Source organism: Cebus imitator, unplaced genomic scaffold, assembly GCF_001604975.1.
Source record: "Cebus imitator isolate Cc_AM_T3 unplaced genomic scaffold, Cebus_imitator-1.0 Scaffold177, whole genome shotgun sequence".
Lineage (NCBI taxonomy): Eukaryota > Metazoa > Chordata > Mammalia > Primates > Cebidae > Cebus > Cebus imitator.
In genome coordinates this window covers 1,042,289-1,062,136 of record NW_016107492.1, presented here as the reverse complement: position 1 = coordinate 1,062,136, position 19,848 = coordinate 1,042,289, and the positions used below count along the sequence as shown (strand labels likewise).

The following is a 19,848-nucleotide window of genomic DNA, read 5'->3' as shown; positions in this document are numbered from 1 at the left end:
GATCTCTTGACCTCGTGATCCACCCGCCTCGGCCTCCCAAAGTGCTGGGATTACAGGCTTGAGCCACCGCGCCCGGCCTAAGTTACTAATTCTTATATGTTGAAGTTGTTTTACTAAGCATGTAACAAATTTTAGAATTTTTTTTACCTTCCTGATATATGACCCGGTTGTCATTAGGAAATGCACTTTTCTTTCCTAGTCGTGTTTGTCTGATTTTAGTATAGCTACACCAGATTCATTTTGGTTGGTGTTTGCATAGTATATCTTTTTCCCTTCTTTGACTTCAATATTTTTATGTTTTCATATTTAAGTTATATATGTTATAAGCAGCATATGATGGAGTTTTTATAAAAATTACATTAGATAATCTCTAAGTAGTAACTATGACAGTCCATGGCACATGGTAAGTACTCAAAAACTGTTAGGTGTTCTAGCTTTTATTTTTAGCCCCTGTTTTGTTCAGGATACTGCATTAAGTGGAAATAACATTTTGTTTTATTATAGGAGAGACTATGTTTCTAAGTATATAGATTACATTTTCAACGACTCTGTAAAGGCGGTTTATGAAGAATTTCGGAGAGGATTTTACAAAATGTGTGAAGAGGACATTATCAAATTATTTCATCCTGAAGAACTGAAGGATGTTATTGTTGGAAATACAGATTATGATTGGAAAACATTTGAAAAGGTACATCATAAAGTCTAAGTTAATTAAATTTGGTTTTTCTTCCTATTTCCTCAGTAACTTTTCTTTTTGTATTTTCTTTAGAATGCACATTATAAACCAGAATATGACAGTTCACATCCCACCATAGTGATGTTTTGGGAGGCGTTCCACAAATTGACTCTGGAGGAAAAGAAAAAATTCCTTGGTAAGTATTATATCAAGGAATAGATCTGTAATTGTGGTTTTTTTAATGGAATAAAAATTTCCTTTATGATAGATACCATTTACAATAAACGATAGTGTCAGAGATATGCCTAGTCCAATTGAACATCCTCTGTGTCCCAATATCAAAAAACAAATGTTAATATATATAAGCAATGTTTTCTCCTGTGATTTCATCCCTTCTTAATGCTTTTAAAATTTTTGTTTCTTTATCCAAGCTAAAATATCGAGCCTTCTTTCTGTAGCACTGTCATCATTCACTTATTCACCCTTTGTGGGATTAACTAAGATAGTTTATTTGGCTAATTTTTACTGTTGCTATATTATTAATACTATGTTTGCTATTACTGTACACAGGCTATTTTACTTGTATCTTTAACTCTAGGCTTAATGACTTTCATTTTCTATTTCCTTACTTTTGAGAAACATTTATCTTCTATTTTTATTTTTGTAGATAACATGTTTGTTAGGAGATATTCAGACTTAACAGAAGCCCAGCCTACCTTTCTAGTTTTAACTCTTAGAGGAAATTTTTGTTTCAACCAAACAATCCTATTGTCTGAACACTCCTGAGCTCACCTTGCATCTTCCCACTTCCAGGCCTTTCTCTAAGGTTCTTTCTCCTGCCTTGAACCTCACCTACCTCCTTGTTGCCTTTCTAAACCTTTCCATACTTAAAGGTCTGGCATAATTCTGAACTCTTGGAAGTCCCCTCAGTCATCTCACCTGGCTTTCTCTCCCTGTTCTCAAGCACAGCATTGACTGGGCTGTGGTATACCTTACAGCTCTTCTCTTGCTATTATGTGTCTTTTTCTTCACAAGAATCTAATATTCCCAGTCAGACTTTAAGCTGCTTGAGGGCAGTGACTATGACGGACATTGTCCTAATATAATTTCCAATGCATGTCAAATGTAGGACACTGCACATGGGCTCACAATAGTTTTGTGAATAGATTTTTTTTTCTCTGTAAAGAGATTTTGGTCTCTATGTAAAACAGATTGCCTTATTTTATTCCTCTTTTTAGTATTTCTTACAGGAACTGACAGAATACAAATGAAAGATTTAAAGAATATGAAAATAACATTTTGCTGTCCTGAAAATTGGAATGAAAGAGACCCTTTGAGAGCACTGACATGTTTCAGTGTACTCTTCCTCCCTAAGTATTCTACAATGGAAAGGGTAGAAGAAGCGCTTCAAGTAGCCATCAACAACAACAGAGGATTTGGCTGACCAGCGAGCTTGTCCTTATTTTGTTGTTGTTGTTGTTGTTGTTGTTGTTATTGTTACTCTGCTTTGTTTTGTTTTAGGCTTTTAACAGCCTGAAGCCATGGTTTTTTGTTTCTGTCTCTAGTGATATATGGGAAGGAGAGATGAAAAAGAGGCTTTACTTGCCTAACCAGAAACAGAAACTAAGAACTCATGACTATATTCTCTTCCTTGGACACCCCTGTGCCTACATCATGTTCCTTACCTCTTTTGGGAAATATTTTTCAAAAATAAAATAATTCAAAAATTAACATAAAAGTGTTATTCACTACTCGGTGTGTTTACCAGCTCTTTTGGAATTACTATCATTGCATGTAAGCCATATCAATTATAATATAGATTAAGCTGTGTCTCTCATACAGATGTTTACATGACTTGGCCTGAAGAGACCCTTTAGCTTAGAAGTATTTTTTTGAAGTTGTAATTATCTACCTAATATCTATTCTCCCCTTCTTTTGGTACAGATTCCCTATATGCTAGTGGTATTGTGCTCAGTCTTTTAAAATCATACATTTCCGAGCCTCTCTTCAGGGGACAGGTGGCAATGGTGAAAGTCACTGGGAGAAGCTTCTGAGGAAGCTTTTTTATTTAAATGGCTGTTATGCTTTTAATGGAGTTAGGTACAAAATCCATCCATGCAAAAGAATGTTTTATATGCTCATTAACATAGTGATTTATGTAAATTACATTTTGATAACCTAAAATATAGTGTCTTAGGCCCCAGAAAGAAACTACAAAGTTAGCTTCAACTGAAGATACTGGAAAGGCTCTTAAGTTGTTTTTACCCATCACCTTATTATTGTAATAGTTCTAAATGATAGCTGGGTGGAGGCTAAAGAATAATACAAAGCTCTTTTCAGCTGTGATTCAAAGAACTTTAGTGAAGCTATATGACAATGACATTGTGGGACCATGACATTTTCCCAAAAGTATTTCCAATAACATAGGCAGTTTAAAAGCTTCATAGTTTCAAAGTCTGGAAAGTGGTAAAGATATCTTAGAGAATTTTAAAACATAAACCCTATTTCTCTCCTGCAGACTTTGTTAAGCATGGACATGAGTTTGAGGATACTGAGAAAACATCATCAGTAGTTTTCATAAAGCTTCAATGAACACCCCAAGGTACCAGTGTTGAAAGCAGCCTGATAACTAAAATGTCACTGCATTGTACTTTTGGAGGTACAGGTATGCTGTGCTTGCAGTAAGAGGACCACTTTATCCCTAGTTAAAAACACCAGGGATCAAGCTCAGCTTCCTTTTACAGAGGATGCACCAATAATCCCTAGGATAGTGAGTGGTTCAAGTACCATACTATATTTCCAACATGTCTTGCCTATTTGCTCTTAGTCGGCACTGGGGCACTTTTAAACCCTACATAGATCTATAGAATATTTTGCGAGAGTCTATTAAAACTACCTTGAAGATGGTCTTAATACAGAGCCCTTCTAAAAGAGCTCACTGGATACTCTAATAACATTTAGAGCAGGGGTGTCCAATCTTTTTGCTTCCCTGGGCCACATGGGAAGAAGAACTGTCTTGGGCCACACATAAAATACACTAATAATAGCTAATAAGCTAAAAAAAAAAAATCGCAAAAAAAAATCTCATGATGTTTTAAGAAAATTTACAAATTTCTGTTGGGCCGAATTCAAAGCCGTCCTAGGGCCTGTGGGCTGTGGGTAGGACAAGCCTGATTTAGAAAAAGGAATAAAGACAAAATTTGTAGTAGCTCAGTTTCTTTCAAGTGAAGAAAGATACTGTAACATTAACATGTAGGCTAAAATGTTTGGTGATTAATGTCAAAAATCACCAAGATTATTTGTACATGTTTTGGTAATCACTACTGGCAAGATTTTTTTATGCGTAAAATATATTATGTATTAATAGAAAAATTGTTTGAGCCCCTAATAGAAGAAAACCCACAGCAAAAGAAGCAGCTAAAGGGCAATTAAAAGTTAGGGAAGTTTACTAGCTTTAGAATACAATACACTTCAATTACAGAAATACTTCCTTTTTAAAACTACAGTGCTTTAATGTACTTTTAGTAATAACCCAATTTAAGGAGCCTGAGAGGCTTGTGAAAAGCTCCACCAAGGTGCTACATTTCTAGTGTGGGAGTGAATTAATACTTCTGTAAAAAGGAAGGAACGGAATCACCTCAGCATCAAATCCCATTTTTCTTTTAAATAGTAACTCATAATAATCTGATGACTTATTTTGTTTCACTAGTTCAAAATTAGGCAGGAAAGGGACTAAGCTAATTGATCAGACCTAGAAACGCAATGATTTGGCAAGCCACAGTCACTCAGCTCATGGATATGATAATCTGCAGAACAGTTGCTGAATTCTTGTCTGTTCCTTCACATCTATAGAGGAGTTTGATAGAACTACTTCTCTTTATCAACTTTAAGCTTCATACAGGCAAAGAGATCACAAACTGCAGGGTAGGTATCATGGTCTTGAAGGAAGTTGTGTTCCTCCCGTAGGGGTGGATTACGTAATACTTCCTGGGCCCTTCTTCTGAAGTAACCACTTGTCTTCTCCAGAGGATCACTGGCTGAGGGTACCCATCTTTCCTGGAAGGACCTAGTCACCTGTATTAAAGGGACACCAGTAAGGGACTGTGGGGCTTTTAAGCTTTTGTTGGCCAGTCCTGTCCTCAGAACTAGGCACTTCCTTGGGACTTCCTTCCTTATATGGGGGTCCGATGAGCCATTCTGACAAGGGACTGTTGTTTATGACTTGGAATTAGCAATTCTAGAAGGAGCCATTGCCTTTGGTGCCTTAGCTTGTTCTTTTCTGGAAGGACAGGGCCACATATTCAGGGAACCTTGATGCTTCTCAGGCTGAGATTTGGGTTCCACAGGCATCCCATTTTTTTGTCCATCTTTCTTTAGAAGCCACTTACACAGAGCTTCCTTCTCAATTATCATACAGACACACTGCAAAGCTTATGCAGGGCTCATTGGCTCTGCATGTGTCTTCTATTTTACATGGATCCTGATGGTTCTGGGCAAGTCAATCCTCAGAAACAATGCTGAGGGTAGATAGTTTTTTGGCCTCCAAGTAGTCATTGAGGCACTTCACATTGCCCAAGTTTTTCAATCTCCATGCCATTGGGCTGTTTGCCCCGACAGCTGGTATAGGAGTTGGTTTTGACAAGCCAATCATTCACATTGTAGGACGGGAACAAGAACTTACTACATTTCTCACTGGTTTCACAACTACCATTCTCATGCTTCTCCAGCTTATAGGATTCCTGGGGAGTCACCAGTCAGCCAGATAGATCCATCTCATCTTGATCAGAAAGCTCTAAATCTTCCAACTTTTCAATTCAATGGAGAAAGAACTGGTGGTAAAATGGCGTCACTTTGAATAACTTGGTTTTTCAGAAACTTCTTGTTGCTGACTCCTCAGGAGCAAGTTTTCTAAACCCACTAGGTTGCCCCAGACATTACTGAAGAAATTTCAGGCTCTGGAAGAAGTCTGACTATTCTCCAAGGTCTGCTTTTGGGTGAGTTAGTCCTGGGGGGTTGTTTCTGGGTATTTTCCTGAAGACCACTGGTATGGTTGCTTCCAAGGAGCCATTGGCTGAGAGGGACATCTGTGATGCTAGATGCTGACTTCTGCTCTGGCATTAGGATATAGCCTCTCTTCTCCATGAAGGGCCTGATATTTGATGAACTAGGATGAGGCATGAAGTGCTTAGGAATTTGAATGGTTTTGAGAAACCCCAATGTGGTGATAGTCATGTAGAGTAGTGTGTCTGCTTTGAAGAGTAGACAGTTGAATCTTCCAACATAAGGTCAAACTGTCCAGTCCCTCCAGGCACAAAGAATTGATTGGCTAGATCTTTGTTTTGGGTGCACTTCAGTTAATGAATAAGACCAATGAACTGGCCTAATAACCAATAGAGCAGCTGGGCCTGAAGTGTCTCCTCTTTAAGCTGATAGATGAGGTCTACCTGTTCATACAGCCACCTCAGTTTCTAAGGCATTCCAGGTGACAGCTTATACAACTGTGAATCTCACCTTTGACTTTTACAAGTTATGTTTAATTTGCTGTTCAGCCCAGAAAACTCCACCAATAGCAAGCTCCAAGTCCCTCCATGCATCACTACACCTCAAAAGGGGTTCTCTTATTACTGGAGCAGCTATTCTGGTCATGTGAGGTGTTTATTCTGCTCACTGCCCCAGCTCCCAATCCCTCTCCACAGAGAGACAGCCCCACACAAAACTCCTGAGGAGGCTTTTTAAAGGGAATCTTTTCAACTGGAACCTTTTTGCTTCCTCCTTTATTCTTCACATAGGACAATTATTACCTACTGTTGCTCTGACTCCATGTAAGGAGTCTTGCACAAATCCAAACAATTAAAAAGTCAGGCAATAAAGTCTGATTTTACTGACACTGACTATTATTACACCTCCCACATCCTTCTTGATGTGCCCTGTGTACAGCTCCAGCCTCATCTCCCACTGTTTTGGGTGATTTTGTTATTGTGCAAACATCAGAGTATACTTACACACCGTGTTTGTAAGTATACTCTGTGTTGTTTGCACAATGCTACAAACCTGTACAGCATGTTACTATACTGAACACTGTGGGCAGTTGTAACACAATGGTCAACATTTGTGTATCTAAAAATAGAAAAGGTACAGTAAAAACATGATATAAAAGATAAAAAATGGTACCATGAATGGAGCTTGCCGTACTGGAAGTTGCTCTGAGTGAATCAGTGAGGTAAGTGGTAAGTGAATGTGAAAACTTACGGTATTATGCCATTATAGACTTTATAAACACTGTACACTTAGGCTACATTATTTTAAAAATAAAGCAATTGCTTTACAACATTGCGACAGCTATGATGCTACTAGATGATGAGAATTTTCAGCTCCTAATATTATTATCTTATGGGACTACCATTGTATATGTGGTCTGTTGTTAACAGAAACATTAAGCAGTCCATGATTCTATTTCAGTTCCCTGAATGGGCCAGTCTCTTTTCTGTTTTCACATATGCTTTTTCTTTTGCCTGGAACCTTCTGCACATTGCACCACTATCTCTCCCTCTTCCTTACTTCCTCTCTTCAATTCTGCCTCCTCCTCTGTCTTGGTTATTCCTATTCATTTTTCAGGATTCACTTCAGCTGTCATTGCATTTATTCTGGTGGAAGCTACCTATTCTCTTTCTGCTTCCCGAGGGCTCAATTGCCAGTGGTCCCGTGAGTTAACCAAAAGTGCCATCTAGTGGCAAAAGCAGACGACAACAATCGCCTCCAAATGGAGCATTTCATTAAGAGGGACAAACCTTGGAATACTAGACAGGCCTTTCTCCACCGCTACACACAGTAGGGAGAATCTACTGTAGCTCTTGGCTCTCCTAGATAGTTTCACATTTTCTATGTAACTTAAAACTCTCACTTGGTCTGGAAGTAGGTATCCTCATTTTCATCTTATAGATGCAGTCTCAAGTTCAGAGGGGACTCCTTAAAATCCCCTTTGCAGGATTGGCAGCAAATAAAGAGTAGGTCACAATAGGCAAGTTTTTGCTCCCTCATGATGGGAATTTCTCATTTAGAGCTGGTGGGAAGGATCTCATTAACAGGGTCGTTAAAGATGATTTGTTAGTGATGCAATTGAGGACACTTAAAAAGAATCTTGTTAAGTGTCTCTAAGGAAGCAGTAGGTCCCCTGGCATTGTCAAGTCAGCGAATTATTGAGGAGAAGTGGGGGAAAATTTCATCAATGTAGGAATAAGTGTTCCTCATGGTGGGTTTACAGGGCAACAAATGGAAGTGGTGGGGTCAAAGCCATGGCGTGCAACATGAGGTACATAATGGGCAGCATGTGTCCCTATGAACAGACAGGAAGCCAGGATGATTTGCTAGTGAGAAGCTTGGGAAAGAATACTAAAAACCTGTTGAATTCCCAATACAGGTGTCGTATGTCATAGGGCCACTAGAAGTAGCAGAATGTGGTGGACAAAATTTAGAAGGTGTAAGACCTGCATTCACTTTTGGCCATGCCTCTATCCAGCATTTGACCTCCGGCAAGTGACCTGGAATCATTGAGCCTTAGGCTGGACACTGAGATACTGCTTTTTAAATTTTTTCCTGTAACAACTTCATTAAGATATAATTCACATAACATGTAACTCAGTCATATATGGTATACAACTCAATGGTTTTTAGTATCTTCACAGAATTGTGCAAGCATCACCATAGTCAATCTTTCTGTTTTGGTTTTTTTTTTTTGAGACAAGGTCTTGTTCTGTTGCCCAGGCTGGAGTACAGTGGCATGATCATGGCTCACTACATCCTTGACCTCCTGGGCTGGGTCCTCCCATCTCAGCCTCCTGAGTAGCTGGGACCACAGGCGCACACCACCATGAGAAGCTAAATTTTTTTATTTTTTGTAGAGACAGGGTCTCCCTTTGTTGCTCAGGCTGGTCTCAAACTCCTGGGCTCAAGCAATCCTCCCACCTTGGCCTCCCAAAGTGCCACCATAGTCAATTTTATAACATTTTTATCACCCCAAAGAGAAACCTGGTGCCCTTTAGCCACAGCTGCACAACCTCCCCCTCTTCTCCAGCTCTATGCAGCTACTAATCTACTGTCTGTCTCTAGAGAGTTGATTATTACAAACATATGTAAATGAAATCAAACCATATGACCTTTTGTAACTGGCTTCTGTGACTTAGTATGCAAGTTTCATCCATAGTCTAACATATATCAGTATTTTATTACTCTATATTGCCAAATATTATTTCATTATCTTCATATCACATTTTATCTATCCATTTATCAGTTTATGGATATTTGGGTTGTTTCTACTTTTTGGCTATTCTCAATGATGCTGCTATGAACATTTGCATAGAAGCTGTCATGAGTACTTCAGTTCTCACTTCTCTTGAGTAATATACCTAGGAGTGAAATTGCTGGGTCATGTGGCAACTCTACATTTTTTTGTGGTCTTGCTGTTTTCCAAAAAAGCTGCAATATTTTATATTCTCACCAGCAGTGTATGAAGGCTTAAGAGGTCTTTTAAAACTGCTGATCCCTTCATAAGAGTGTGGGTGTGGTAGCTCACACCTGTAATCCCAGCATTTTGGGAGGCCGAGGAGGGTGGCTCACTTGAGGTCAGGAGTCTGGGACCAGCCTGGCCAACATGGTGAAACACCATCTCTTGTAAAAATACAGAAATTAGCCAGGTGTGGTGGTGCACCGTTGTAATCCCAGCTACTGGGGAGGCTAAGGTGGGGAATCACTTGAACCCAGTAGGCAGAGGTTGCAGTGAGCAGAGATCATGCCACTGCACTCCAGCCTGAGAGACAGAGTGAGACTCCATCTCAAAAAACAAAGTGTTGATAAGATATAGAAGCATTACTTTTATACAGCCACATAGCAACTGCTCAATTCCCTTTTCCCTCCTGCTGTGCTATTGTTCTGCAATCACATCTGTATGTTACAAACCCAATACTTAGTTATAATTATTTTATATAATCTGATGTCTCTTAAACTGAGAAATGAAAAGGAGAGCAAGTATATATTATAGCATTCATTACATTAATCTTATTTCTCTTCTGGTTCTCTACATGTATTCCTATGAATTCAAGTTACTATATGGTATCATCTTAGTACTGCAAATACAGCTTTGCTTACCTCAATTTCCTTTGTGATATTAACACTAAATATGTCACGTTACAGGCTCCTGCAGTGGCCATTGCCCAGCTGAGAGGGAGAAGAATAGAAGTGGTTTGTAGGTCAAATGCCACAAACTTGCTGTTCTTACTGTTTTAGTAGACTTCCTTGAATGTTTCTTCATTTAATGAGCTGTATGCCCTTAGGATAATTTCCAGACTGTATAAATGGTTGTTTTGTTTATATTTTTCACTAGTTAGGCTTGTTTCACTGGCAGATGGGTCCACAAATTTCCTCACATGGTCTCTAGAAGTATCACTTATTAGTTCTTTGCAAAGTACCTTCATGTATAAAATTGTATTTGATCCTCACAATTTTATGAAACAAGGATAAAGATTTCTAGCCCTAAAAACGAGGCCAAGAATGCTAAGTAACTTGGCTGAAGTTATAAGGCTTATCAGAGCCATGTGCTCACTCAGGAGGTACTTACTGCCTACTCTGTGCTAAACATTAGATTTAAAATGTTCAGCACTTACTGTATAGACAGGAGACAAAAACCAGGCAATTGCAGCACAAGGTTAAGTGCTAGAATAAAGCGTATGGTGCCCTAAGCAAAAAGAAGGGCACTGGCTGAGTGTGGTGGCTCACTCCTATAATCCCAGCACTTTGAGAGGCTGAGGCGGGTGGTGAGCCCAGAAGTTGAGACCAGCCTAGACAATATAGTGAAACCCCATCTCTACAAAAAATACCAAAAAAAAAAAAAAAATTAGCCAGGCATGGTGGCATGTGTCCCAGCTACTTGGGAGGCAGAGATGGGAAAATTGTTTGAACCCACGAGGTTGAAGCTACAGTGAGCCATGATCATGCCACTGCACTCCAGCCTGGGCAACAGAGTAAAAACCCGTCTTAAAAAAAAAAAGTGTGGGGGTCACCTAGTCCAGTCTTGAATAAGAATTAGAAACTAAACTAAGCATTTTGATTCCTGTTTTTCTTGTAAATAGAAAGGGCCAAATAGCACAAAATAAAGTGGTACATGGCATGGTAGTTAAGAAGAGACTGAAGCCAGATGGCTAGTTTATATTTCAGTCCAATTATTAGTTATGTTACCTTGGGTAAGTCACTTAATTTCTCTGTGCTTGTTTCCTTATCTGTAAAATGATGCTAATATTATCTACTCCTTAGAGTAATAAGATTAAGACACCAGCACTGTGCTCATAATTGTATCTGGTATATGTTTGTACTATACAACTAATTGCTAAATAAATTCTATTAGTGAGAGGATGGTGTTAAATACTAAACTCCCCCAGGGCATGCTTGTCAGGTAAAACGCCAGACTTCCAAAAGCTGAAATCAAATTGACTTCTTGAGACGTAGTATCTACTTGTTTTTAAGAATTATTTCATTTTCACTGACTTGGTTAAGTGTGAGATTTAGGGTTAACTGAAAAGAACAACTCTTCAGGAAATAACTGGGAACCTGTAGTCTTCCAGGTTATCTGCATGTTGCCATAGGGTAATTTTAAAACGTCTGTACTATAGTACACTTTGAATTAATTCAACAGAAAACACATCTAACATGTTAGAATCACTGTTTAAGGTTTCTGTTAAAATAAGATTCCAATAAAAATAAAGTTTGTCTTCGGTTTTTAGGTTTCTTTGGGTTAACTACTGAAAAACCTACACTATACTTCAAAAGTATTGTACTATGCTCCATCAGTCTTGTTGAAAGTTCTGGAAAATCAGGAGCTATTCATGTGTTGATGCTCATGCCCGTAGTAGTGTTATTCGGTCTCCTGGGAAAATAAACTGAAATGTGGCTCAAAATATGGCTGTAAGCTCAACAGGGTACAATCTGCTACTTGTAAGTCTTCCCACCCCTCACTTTCCTGAGAAATGATTCTATTAAGTACCTCTCTACATGCCTACATTTAGTGCAGTTTTACAACTTCCCTTGGTATCAATCACACTTCTGAGACCAAACAAATGACTACTGCAAACTGGTTTATTTTATCTTTTATGGTAAAGTGTCAACATCTTTATTGCCAATATAAGCATTTAATGTCAAAGAAATGAAGGTAATATTACAAATTCAATTTCTGTAAGTACCTGAAATTTCTGTTTGATTATATGGTTTTATATCACAGTTGTTCAAATGCATTTGTCTCCCTTAGAGAGAGTATTTCAACATCACTCCTTTAGAATTATTTCAGTCATTCCTAACATGTGACTTTACCAAAGACCTTAAACTTAACAAACAAGCAAAACAAAATTTCAATGACTTTTAGATAAATAGAATAAGAAATAGTCATGACATGACAATTGGGGATGTTCATCTCCAACAAGACACTGTCAAAATGTTTCCTCTGATACAGCAGTTTTAAGTCAGAGTCTTCAAAACACAAGGGCAGAGCAAGAGTACAATAACAGAAGCATCTGCAACTTAAGTCTCCCACAGTCCTAAGCCTGATATACACAAAGCAAAGCCTCTTTCCTGCAAACTTCCATCCAGTTGAGCTTTCAGAGATAGATGCCCAAGAGCTATCATTAATAAATATAGCATATTGACTCTAGTTGCATCAATTATGCCTGAAGAGTTTAATACCCATCCAAGTCCAAAGGTGGAAGAATACATACACTGGTATGGTAATAGGCAAAAGCAGACTGTAAAAGCAAAGGCTGGCTGTGCTAGTGCAGCCCTGTGGGAAGTTTTCTTCCACAGAGGCTGAGTAGAACAGTCCTGCTAAAGAAACCAGTGGAATAAGAACAGTCAACGTAGGAAGAGACAGAAACATTCTTCTCTTCCACTTATTACCCTCCACTATGTTTTAAAAGGTATACGGTATTAAGAAAAGTTAGCTGTTGGGTTTTTTGTTTTTTTAAATTATGAACTAGCGCTGCTCCAGTTCTTCTTGCTTCTTATTTTGATGTGTCATCCTAGCTGCCTGTGGTATCATATTAGGAATCCCATCAATGATTGGATAAGCTATTCCCAATTCTTCATTAATCAATTCATGTGTTGATGCTTCATATCTGAGGTTGAAAAAAAAAAGAACAAAATGGATTGTGAAAAATAAAATGCTTGAAGAGTCTGATTTTCAACAAATATCATCATTTATCCAATTCTCGGTATAGAGTTAGTTAATCCCGGAATAGTATTCTTCAATTCTAAAAGCAACAATAGCCAATTCAACCTTTTATCTTAAAAAAATTCTCTTAGAATCTATAATTATTCCCATTTTAGTCAGTTTCTCTCATATTTTCTTTTTCGCCTTATTCACAAGTTATTCATAAATTTTGTTTTTATAGTAGTCAAAAAAGATCCCCCTCTTATCCAAATATTCCTTCATTACTTTGGTCAACTCTCAAACCATCTCTGTTAATTTACTACTGGAACAAACACTAGAGAAAAATAAACTTTTTCATTTTAGAATAAATGCTAAATAGAGAAACTTAACCAATCCATTAGAAGGAAGTAACTGGAAAAGGTGAGAGGGCAGAAATGAGAAAACACTGGAAAGCAGTGAGTCTGCAGTGAGCTAGTTATAAAGGTAAATCAAATAATTTCAAGGTTTGAGAAAACTGAATAATATGCTTATTATGGGAAAAAAAAGATATGAAAAAACTGCTAGCAATCTACCATTCAAAGATAACCACTGATAACATTTTGGTGTTTATGTGATTTGTAATACTAGTGTTAGTGTTGTTGATATTCAATTCTGGTAGCTTGGAAACTGTAGAGCTGTTTTCCCAAAAACTAGGTTAAAGAGGCTTCAACGAAACCTGCTAGTCCACAACTAAGAGCCACTGGACAGCATACACACGTGAAATGCTTAAGATTGTCAGGCACCAGTTGTACACCACACTTTCACAAGAATCTGGAAGGTACAATAATTTTCATCATCTTGGCTTAAAAACCAGAACGCTTTGGCCTTGTTCTGAATCGCAGTGGTTCATAAACGTGGTTGTACCTTAGAAATCATTTCGGGGTCGTTTAAGAACACACGAATAAGCTGGGTGTGAGGGCGGCGCCTGCATCCCCCAGCACCTTAGGAGGCTGAGGCGGGAGTTCTAGGCCAGCCTGGGCAACGTAGGGAGCACCCTGTCTCTTATCAGGAAAAAAGAAAATACAAATGTTCAGGTCTCATCCCTCGGACATTTCGAGTCTGCCGGTCTTTGGGGCTGCCGGGGAATCGGCATTTTTAAAACGGTCCCCGGATGATTGCAATGCGCAGCCGGTGGCGAACCTAAAACGCTTCAAGCCATTCCCGCAGGCTGGCGATGTGTTCGGGCAGATGTGGGACGCGGCTCCCCTAGCCTCCGGTCTCCCCGTCCTGCGGGGCCAGAGTCCAGAAAATGGCAGCGGAGTGTACCTGCCTGACCTACAAGGCCCCAGTGGCTGCGAGAGGCCGCGGCCCACCGCTCCCTTTCCCCCAACCGGGAAGCTGCGAAGGAAGGGCCCAAACCAGCGAGTCACCTGAGCGGCTTCTTGGAAAGCGGGCACACCAGGAACTCCAGCAGCGCCGGATCGAAGGTACGGGGCGTCTCTTCTGTCCTCTTGTTCTGATCGGCCGAAGGCCGCGAGCCCGACGCGTGCAGGCACCTACGGGCGACTGCGGACGGCTGCGCGCGTGTTCCCCGCAGGGCTGAGGCGAGCCTGCCGCGCGCTCCGCTCAGCATGGTCAAGCAGCCGGAGCCTGGGCCTCACTCCGTCTCCGCCAGCCGGGGCGAGCTCCTGGCTACCCTCCTGGCCAGCCCCGCCAGCCAGGCCCCGCCCCCTGGTGCTCCGGGAAACGCTGCCGGGGAGTAGGCGGGGCGGGCGCTTTGGTTCCGAGGGTTCTCCTGCCGTGACTGGTTTTCCCCGCGAGCGTCTAAAGTCCGGACGACATCCCCAAGGGCAGAGGCCTCAGATGGGTGCCCCGCCGCCTTACCCGACTACAAACTAAACCAGTGTTTAAGTCGAGATATCTGGGTTTTCACGGGGTCGTGTCGCAGGGATGCCAGGAAGCCAGTGGCCGGACCTCAGAGTTGTGGGGAGTTAGGCTTGGACCTACGTGGTTACAACCAGGTGAAGTTTCAAACACACGATCGTATCGGCTGTATTGAAAGCGTTCATTTGTTTCATGTACATATTTACTATACCATTAGTTTCTGTAATCTTGTTTGGCTTTTTCTTTCTCATTAAAAAAAACTGGCAACCTGAAAGGAATGGCCTAGGTCTCTGACCCTCCAAAATATGTAAATTCTTCCCGCCCAAGACCCAGTCATTTTGAAGTATTTGCGTAATAAAGCACAACTAATTTACCTCTATAAATGAACTTGGAGGCCGCAAGGAGTCTAAAAAACTGTGTAATGAAGCGGATGTCTGTTAGTCAAATGGGTGATCCATTCAGTTAATTTGTATCCCAGGTTTGCTTCCGACTCTCTGAGGAAGTGACGCCATGTTAGGTGTCTTTCTTACCGCCTAGTAGATGGGAACTTGGGCTCTGGGGCCTGACAGCTTGGTTCCCCGTCCACAATTTAGTAGCTGATGACTTCGGCAAATGACTTAACTGCTCATTTTCCTCATTTGTATAATTAGATTAATAATTGTACCTACCTCGAGAGTTCCCCTCAAGGTAGGGGATAAATGGGATTGTGCATTCAAGGAACATTTAGAAAAGTGCACGTCACGAATTAATATGCTCCATTCATGTTGTCTATTTTTAGTTTTATTTCATCTAGTTTTTCCATGTGAGAAGACTCCAAGATTCTTTGTTAGTCATAATTTTTTTCCTTCCGTTCTGCTGAATATCAACCTGAACTTTTTTTGCATCACGGGGCATTATCATTTAACACCTTGAATTCCTTGGGGTGGAAGTAAAGAATACAAAAATATTTTTATATTTTCAAATTTATTTTCCACTCCAATGTAAAAATAAATTGAGAAATTTTTGTGTTCATCCTAATTTTTTGTTTATTTGTTTTTTGGGCCATCCTTTTTTCTTTTTTTAAGTTCATTCTTTGATGTTCTTTGTTCACTAACACTCTGAAGATTTCTAAGACTAATGTAGCTTATAGGGTACCAAAAAGGAAACACTTCTACTGGGTAGATATTTAAAAGATAGTGAAAGTCTCTGGTTACCAAGCCTTCCTTCCCACACAAAGAAATCTTTCATAGTTATAACTTTCCATTATTAGAGTCACTAATGGACTAGAGAATAGGGCAGTTATCAGGGACATACCCTCAAAGTTCCTAGGTCTCCTTCACACTATTTCTGACTAGGGCAGTAGCAGGAATTAATTTTTCAGTCGAAGTCAGTTGATACTTTGGGCTCAAGGGAGGGGATGAGCTATAGGAAAGATAAGTTTCTGCTTAAGGGGAAACAGCACTTGACTTCTGCCAGCCTGAGTGGGCCCAACCCTTGGCCCTTGTGGGGTAGGGGAAGGCACCCATGCTTAAGCCTCAGCTAGCTTGGCTGCAGATCTCTATCAGCTGGGTTTTCTAACCAGTTATAAATAAATTAGTTTCAGTTTGCCTCCACATAGAGGGTTTGAAGCAGTTCGGTTTATTTTGTTTAGGGGAAGAATAGAGAGTAAAAACAAAGTATTGAAAACATCCCAAATTTATAACACCAATATTTAAGGAACATCTGAATGTGTGACTGTCTTACCATGTGCATATTAAGTTGCAACATATCAAAGCAAAATGCCCCTAAATAGCCCTCGGTAATGAAGAAATAATGATTCATTTCTACCTGTAGTATACTAAGCTAAATATAGGTGACAGTATATAGGCTCATGGGACTTGAACTGGTCTTTTAAGAGTTAGTCCCTTTTCACTATTCATATGACTATGACCTTTCCTGTCACATAGGCCTGTGAACAATAACCTGATGGTTTCTGGGCTCAGGTACAGTTTTAGCTGTGTGACCTTGGAGAAGTTACTTAAGTTCTCCCCCTCAGCCTTCTCACTTGTGAAATACAGTAATAATAGTATCTAACTTACAGCATTTGAGCAGGCTGAATAAAACAATATAAGTAAAACAATTAGCACAGGGGCTAACAGATTAAAAGAATGTTGTTAACAATAAAATTATTTATTATGGTGAAACCAGTAAACATTCTGATAAAAAGGGAAAGCACAAGGTACTTCTGGGACATTCTTTTTAACTGAAATGGAATTTTCCGAATTCCAATATGGATACTATTGAAACACAATTCTTGAATTATCACACACATGGAGTTAGAGGGGCTGGACTATGTATTTTAACAAAACCCATAAATTCCAAATATGGGGCATTAAAATTTGTGAACCTATAATTCAGAAAAATGAGTCAAAATAAATTTTCCACTAGATGGCATCATGTAGTATTTGAACTAACATCTCTGCTTGATCTTTTCTCTATGTGACCACAAAGATTTACTTTTGTTTTGCCAATTGTTTCTTAATTTGATGACACTTATTTTATTTTATTTAGACAGATTATCTCTGTGTCACCCAGGGTGGAGTATAGTGGTGCAGTTGTGAGCGACTGCAGCCTCCATCTCCCAGGCTCCATCAATCCTCACACCTCAGCCTCCTGGGTAGCTAGGACTGTGGGTTCATGACACCATGCCCAGCTAATTTTTGTATTTTTTTTTTTGTAGAGATGGTGTTTCATGTTGCCCAGGCTGGTCTGGAACTCCTGCGCTCAAGCAATTCACCCACCTTGGCCTCCCAAAGTGTTGCGATTCACTCAGGGTGGCTGGCAAACTATTAGGGAAATATTAGGGAAAATTATAAATTATAGTCTCAAACCTACTGGAAGGCCGAAAGGTTTTATTGGCACAGGCTGAAGGCGGCCAGTCCATTACGTTAGGGAAAAGATAGGGACAATAAGAGGCTTTTCCAGTTTAAATCTGCTTACCCCACATCACTTTGTCTCTACTCTGTTTACTCATGTAAACTTTGTGCTGGATGACTCTCTCAAGAGAGGTCAAAGGGGAATTACTCGTTAATGGTGTTTACTCTGGGCCCCATAACTTAAAGCTTTTATCATTCATAGAACCACTCTTTTAACCATGTTAATCATTCACAAGCATGTTGACTTAAAACCTATGCTATGAAATTCATACTGAATAAATGTGAGGATGGAGAGGGAGTCTTGGTTGATTGGCTGCAGTTTGCCTTCTGAAAGCAGCTGACGACCATCCCTAGCTCACTTGAATCACTGAAATAGGTGTGAGGGTGCATTCATTCACCCGTCATTGAGTCAGGGTCTGCAGGACAGACCTCCACAGATAGTGATCAATGTCTCACCAAGTGCTGGGATTACAGGCACGAGCCACTGTGCCCAGCCCAACACTTATTTTAAAAATAGAAATTATGAAAGTCTTATTAGATTGTAATTATAATGAGCTTATTAAAACCAAGTTTCCAATAGATAAATGGACAAAATATTTCAAAAGAAAAATTCACGAAAGAGAAAATGCAGTTGATCAATAAATACATTAAAAAATTATCCTCAGTAGTAAAGTGGTAATGCTAGTTTCAAAAATCGAAGTTTCAAAATAACCCTAGACACGAAGGTTACCAGCCTTGTTTTGGCCATCTGCAGGATAATCACAAATTCTGTCTGAAGGACTGAGGACCAGTACCCTGCAAAAGGCCAGAATATCCCACCATGGGCACAAGTAGCTTGAAATTGCAGAAGTATGTCCTGTTTTTTCTTTTCTTTCCTTTCCCTTTCCTTTCTTTTTTTTCTCTCTCTCTCTCTCTCTCTTTCGTGCTTTCTAGATCTTCCTCTGTCTCCCAGGCTGAAGTGAAGTGGCTCCATCATAGGCCACTGCAGGCTTGACCTTCTGGCTTCAAACAATCCTCCCACCTCAGCCTCCCAAGTAGCTGGGACCATAGGCACATACATGCATCACCACACCTGGCTAATTTTTAAAAATTTTTTTGTAGCGTCAGGATCTCACTATGTTGCTCAGGCTGGTCTTGAATTCCTGGGCTCCAGCAGTCCTTCTGTCTCAGCCTCCCAAAGTGCTGGGATTCCAGGCATGAGCCACCATACATAGTCATACACAACTTTCTCTTTTGGTTCTGTGGCTGCTACACTTTGGGGGATGTGCCCACTGATCCATAACAGCTAGGGAGTGCTCTTCCATAAGCTCCCCTTCCTTATGCTGGGCAATGTGCTTTCATCATGGGCTTTGTTATCATGGTGGTTGTCTTCCTGGGCTGCATAGGCTCTATCAAGATAAACAGGTGCCTCCTTATGTCCTTGTTCATTCTGCTGCTGATTATCCTCCTTGCTGAGGTGACCTCATCCATCCTGCACTTTGTTTACGAACAGAAGCTGAATGTGTTTGTAGCTGAGGGCCTGACTGGTAGCATTAACCATTACCACTGGGACAATAGCACCAAGGTGATGTGGGACTCCATCCAGTCATTTCTGCACTGTTGTGGTATAAAAGGCACGAGTGATTGGACCACTGGCAAACAGGCATCTTGCCCCTCAGAGCCAAAAGTGAAATGTTGCTATGCAAAAGCAAGACTCTAGTTTCACTCCAATTGCTGTATAGCAGAATCATCACCATCTGTGTATATGTGCAATCCAGATGGTGAGAGTGTCCTTTGCACTGATCCCAAACAGCCAGATTGATAAAACCAGTCAGGCCCTGGAGGTGTGACCTGCAACTGCCCTGTGCTGGGGGAGACTCATTCCATCTCTGGAAATCCAAAACCATTTATAGCATGAGGTTCTAAATGGTCACCTGCTGGACTATCCTCACCCTCTCCCTTTGCTTTTTGGGATGCTGTCCTCTACAACCAGAAAAGAAGGTGTTGACCAGGGACTTTCCATCTCAGTCAGCAAGACAACCTTTCACCTACTGATGCCAGCAGCCACGTCTCTCAAGGTGGTAACAGTAATACTCGGACATCTTTTTAGAAATGAGAGGCCAAGAGAAACTGTGGAACTAATGGCTTAAGATCAAAGAGTGGGGCCAGGATATTTGTGCATATTCCCATTGTCAAATTTGTCTCTGGCCTCTATGTCATGCCCAGTCTGCTCTCCAAAGTCAAACAAGAGA

At 40.2% G+C, this 19,848-nt stretch overlaps 3 protein-coding genes and 2 pseudogenes across 4 annotated transcripts in view; 2 read left to right on the top strand and 3 right to left on the bottom strand.

The window, feature by feature from the left end:
• Positions 1 to 2,407, top strand: part of HERC5 (HECT and RLD domain containing E3 ubiquitin protein ligase 5) — a 56,890-nt gene extending 54,483 nt beyond the window's left edge. For both annotated transcript variants that reach the window (XM_017545101.2, XM_017545100.2), the window contains 3 exons: positions 505 to 688; positions 770 to 872; positions 1,915 to 2,407. In XM_017545101.2, the coding sequence (XP_017400590.1) occupies positions 505 to 688; positions 770 to 872; positions 1,915 to 2,120 (493 nt within the window). In that variant the 3' untranslated portion in view covers positions 2,121 to 2,407. The remainder of the gene's footprint in view (positions 1 to 504; positions 689 to 769; positions 873 to 1,914) is intronic.
• A 245-nt stretch (positions 2,408 to 2,652) lies between these two features.
• Positions 2,653 to 6,467, bottom strand: LOC108315644 (annotated as a pseudogene).
• A 5,312-nt stretch (positions 6,468 to 11,779) lies between these two features.
• PIGY (phosphatidylinositol glycan anchor biosynthesis class Y) lies at positions 11,780 to 14,567 on the bottom strand. Its single transcript, XM_017545099.2, has 2 exons — positions 14,270 to 14,567; positions 11,780 to 12,825 (listed from the first exon to the last, which is right to left on the bottom strand). Exon 2 carries the CDS (start codon positions 12,585 to 12,587, stop codon positions 12,372 to 12,374), a length of 216 nt encoding a protein of 71 aa, XP_017400588.1. The 5' UTR covers positions 12,588 to 12,825; positions 14,270 to 14,567; the 3' UTR covers positions 11,780 to 12,371.
• Positions 11,808 to 14,577, bottom strand: PYURF (PIGY upstream reading frame). The gene is made up of 2 exons (XM_017545098.2): positions 14,270 to 14,577; positions 11,808 to 12,825 (listed from the first exon to the last, which is right to left on the bottom strand). The coding sequence occupies exons 1-2, from the start codon at positions 14,470 to 14,472 to the stop codon at positions 12,684 to 12,686; spliced, it is 345 nt and encodes a 114-aa protein (XP_017400587.1). The 5' UTR covers positions 14,473 to 14,577; the 3' UTR covers positions 11,808 to 12,683.
• A 3,860-nt stretch (positions 14,578 to 18,437) lies between these two features.
• Positions 18,438 to 19,446, top strand: LOC108315643 (annotated as a pseudogene).
• The last annotated feature ends 402 nt before the right edge of the window (positions 19,447 to 19,848 follow it).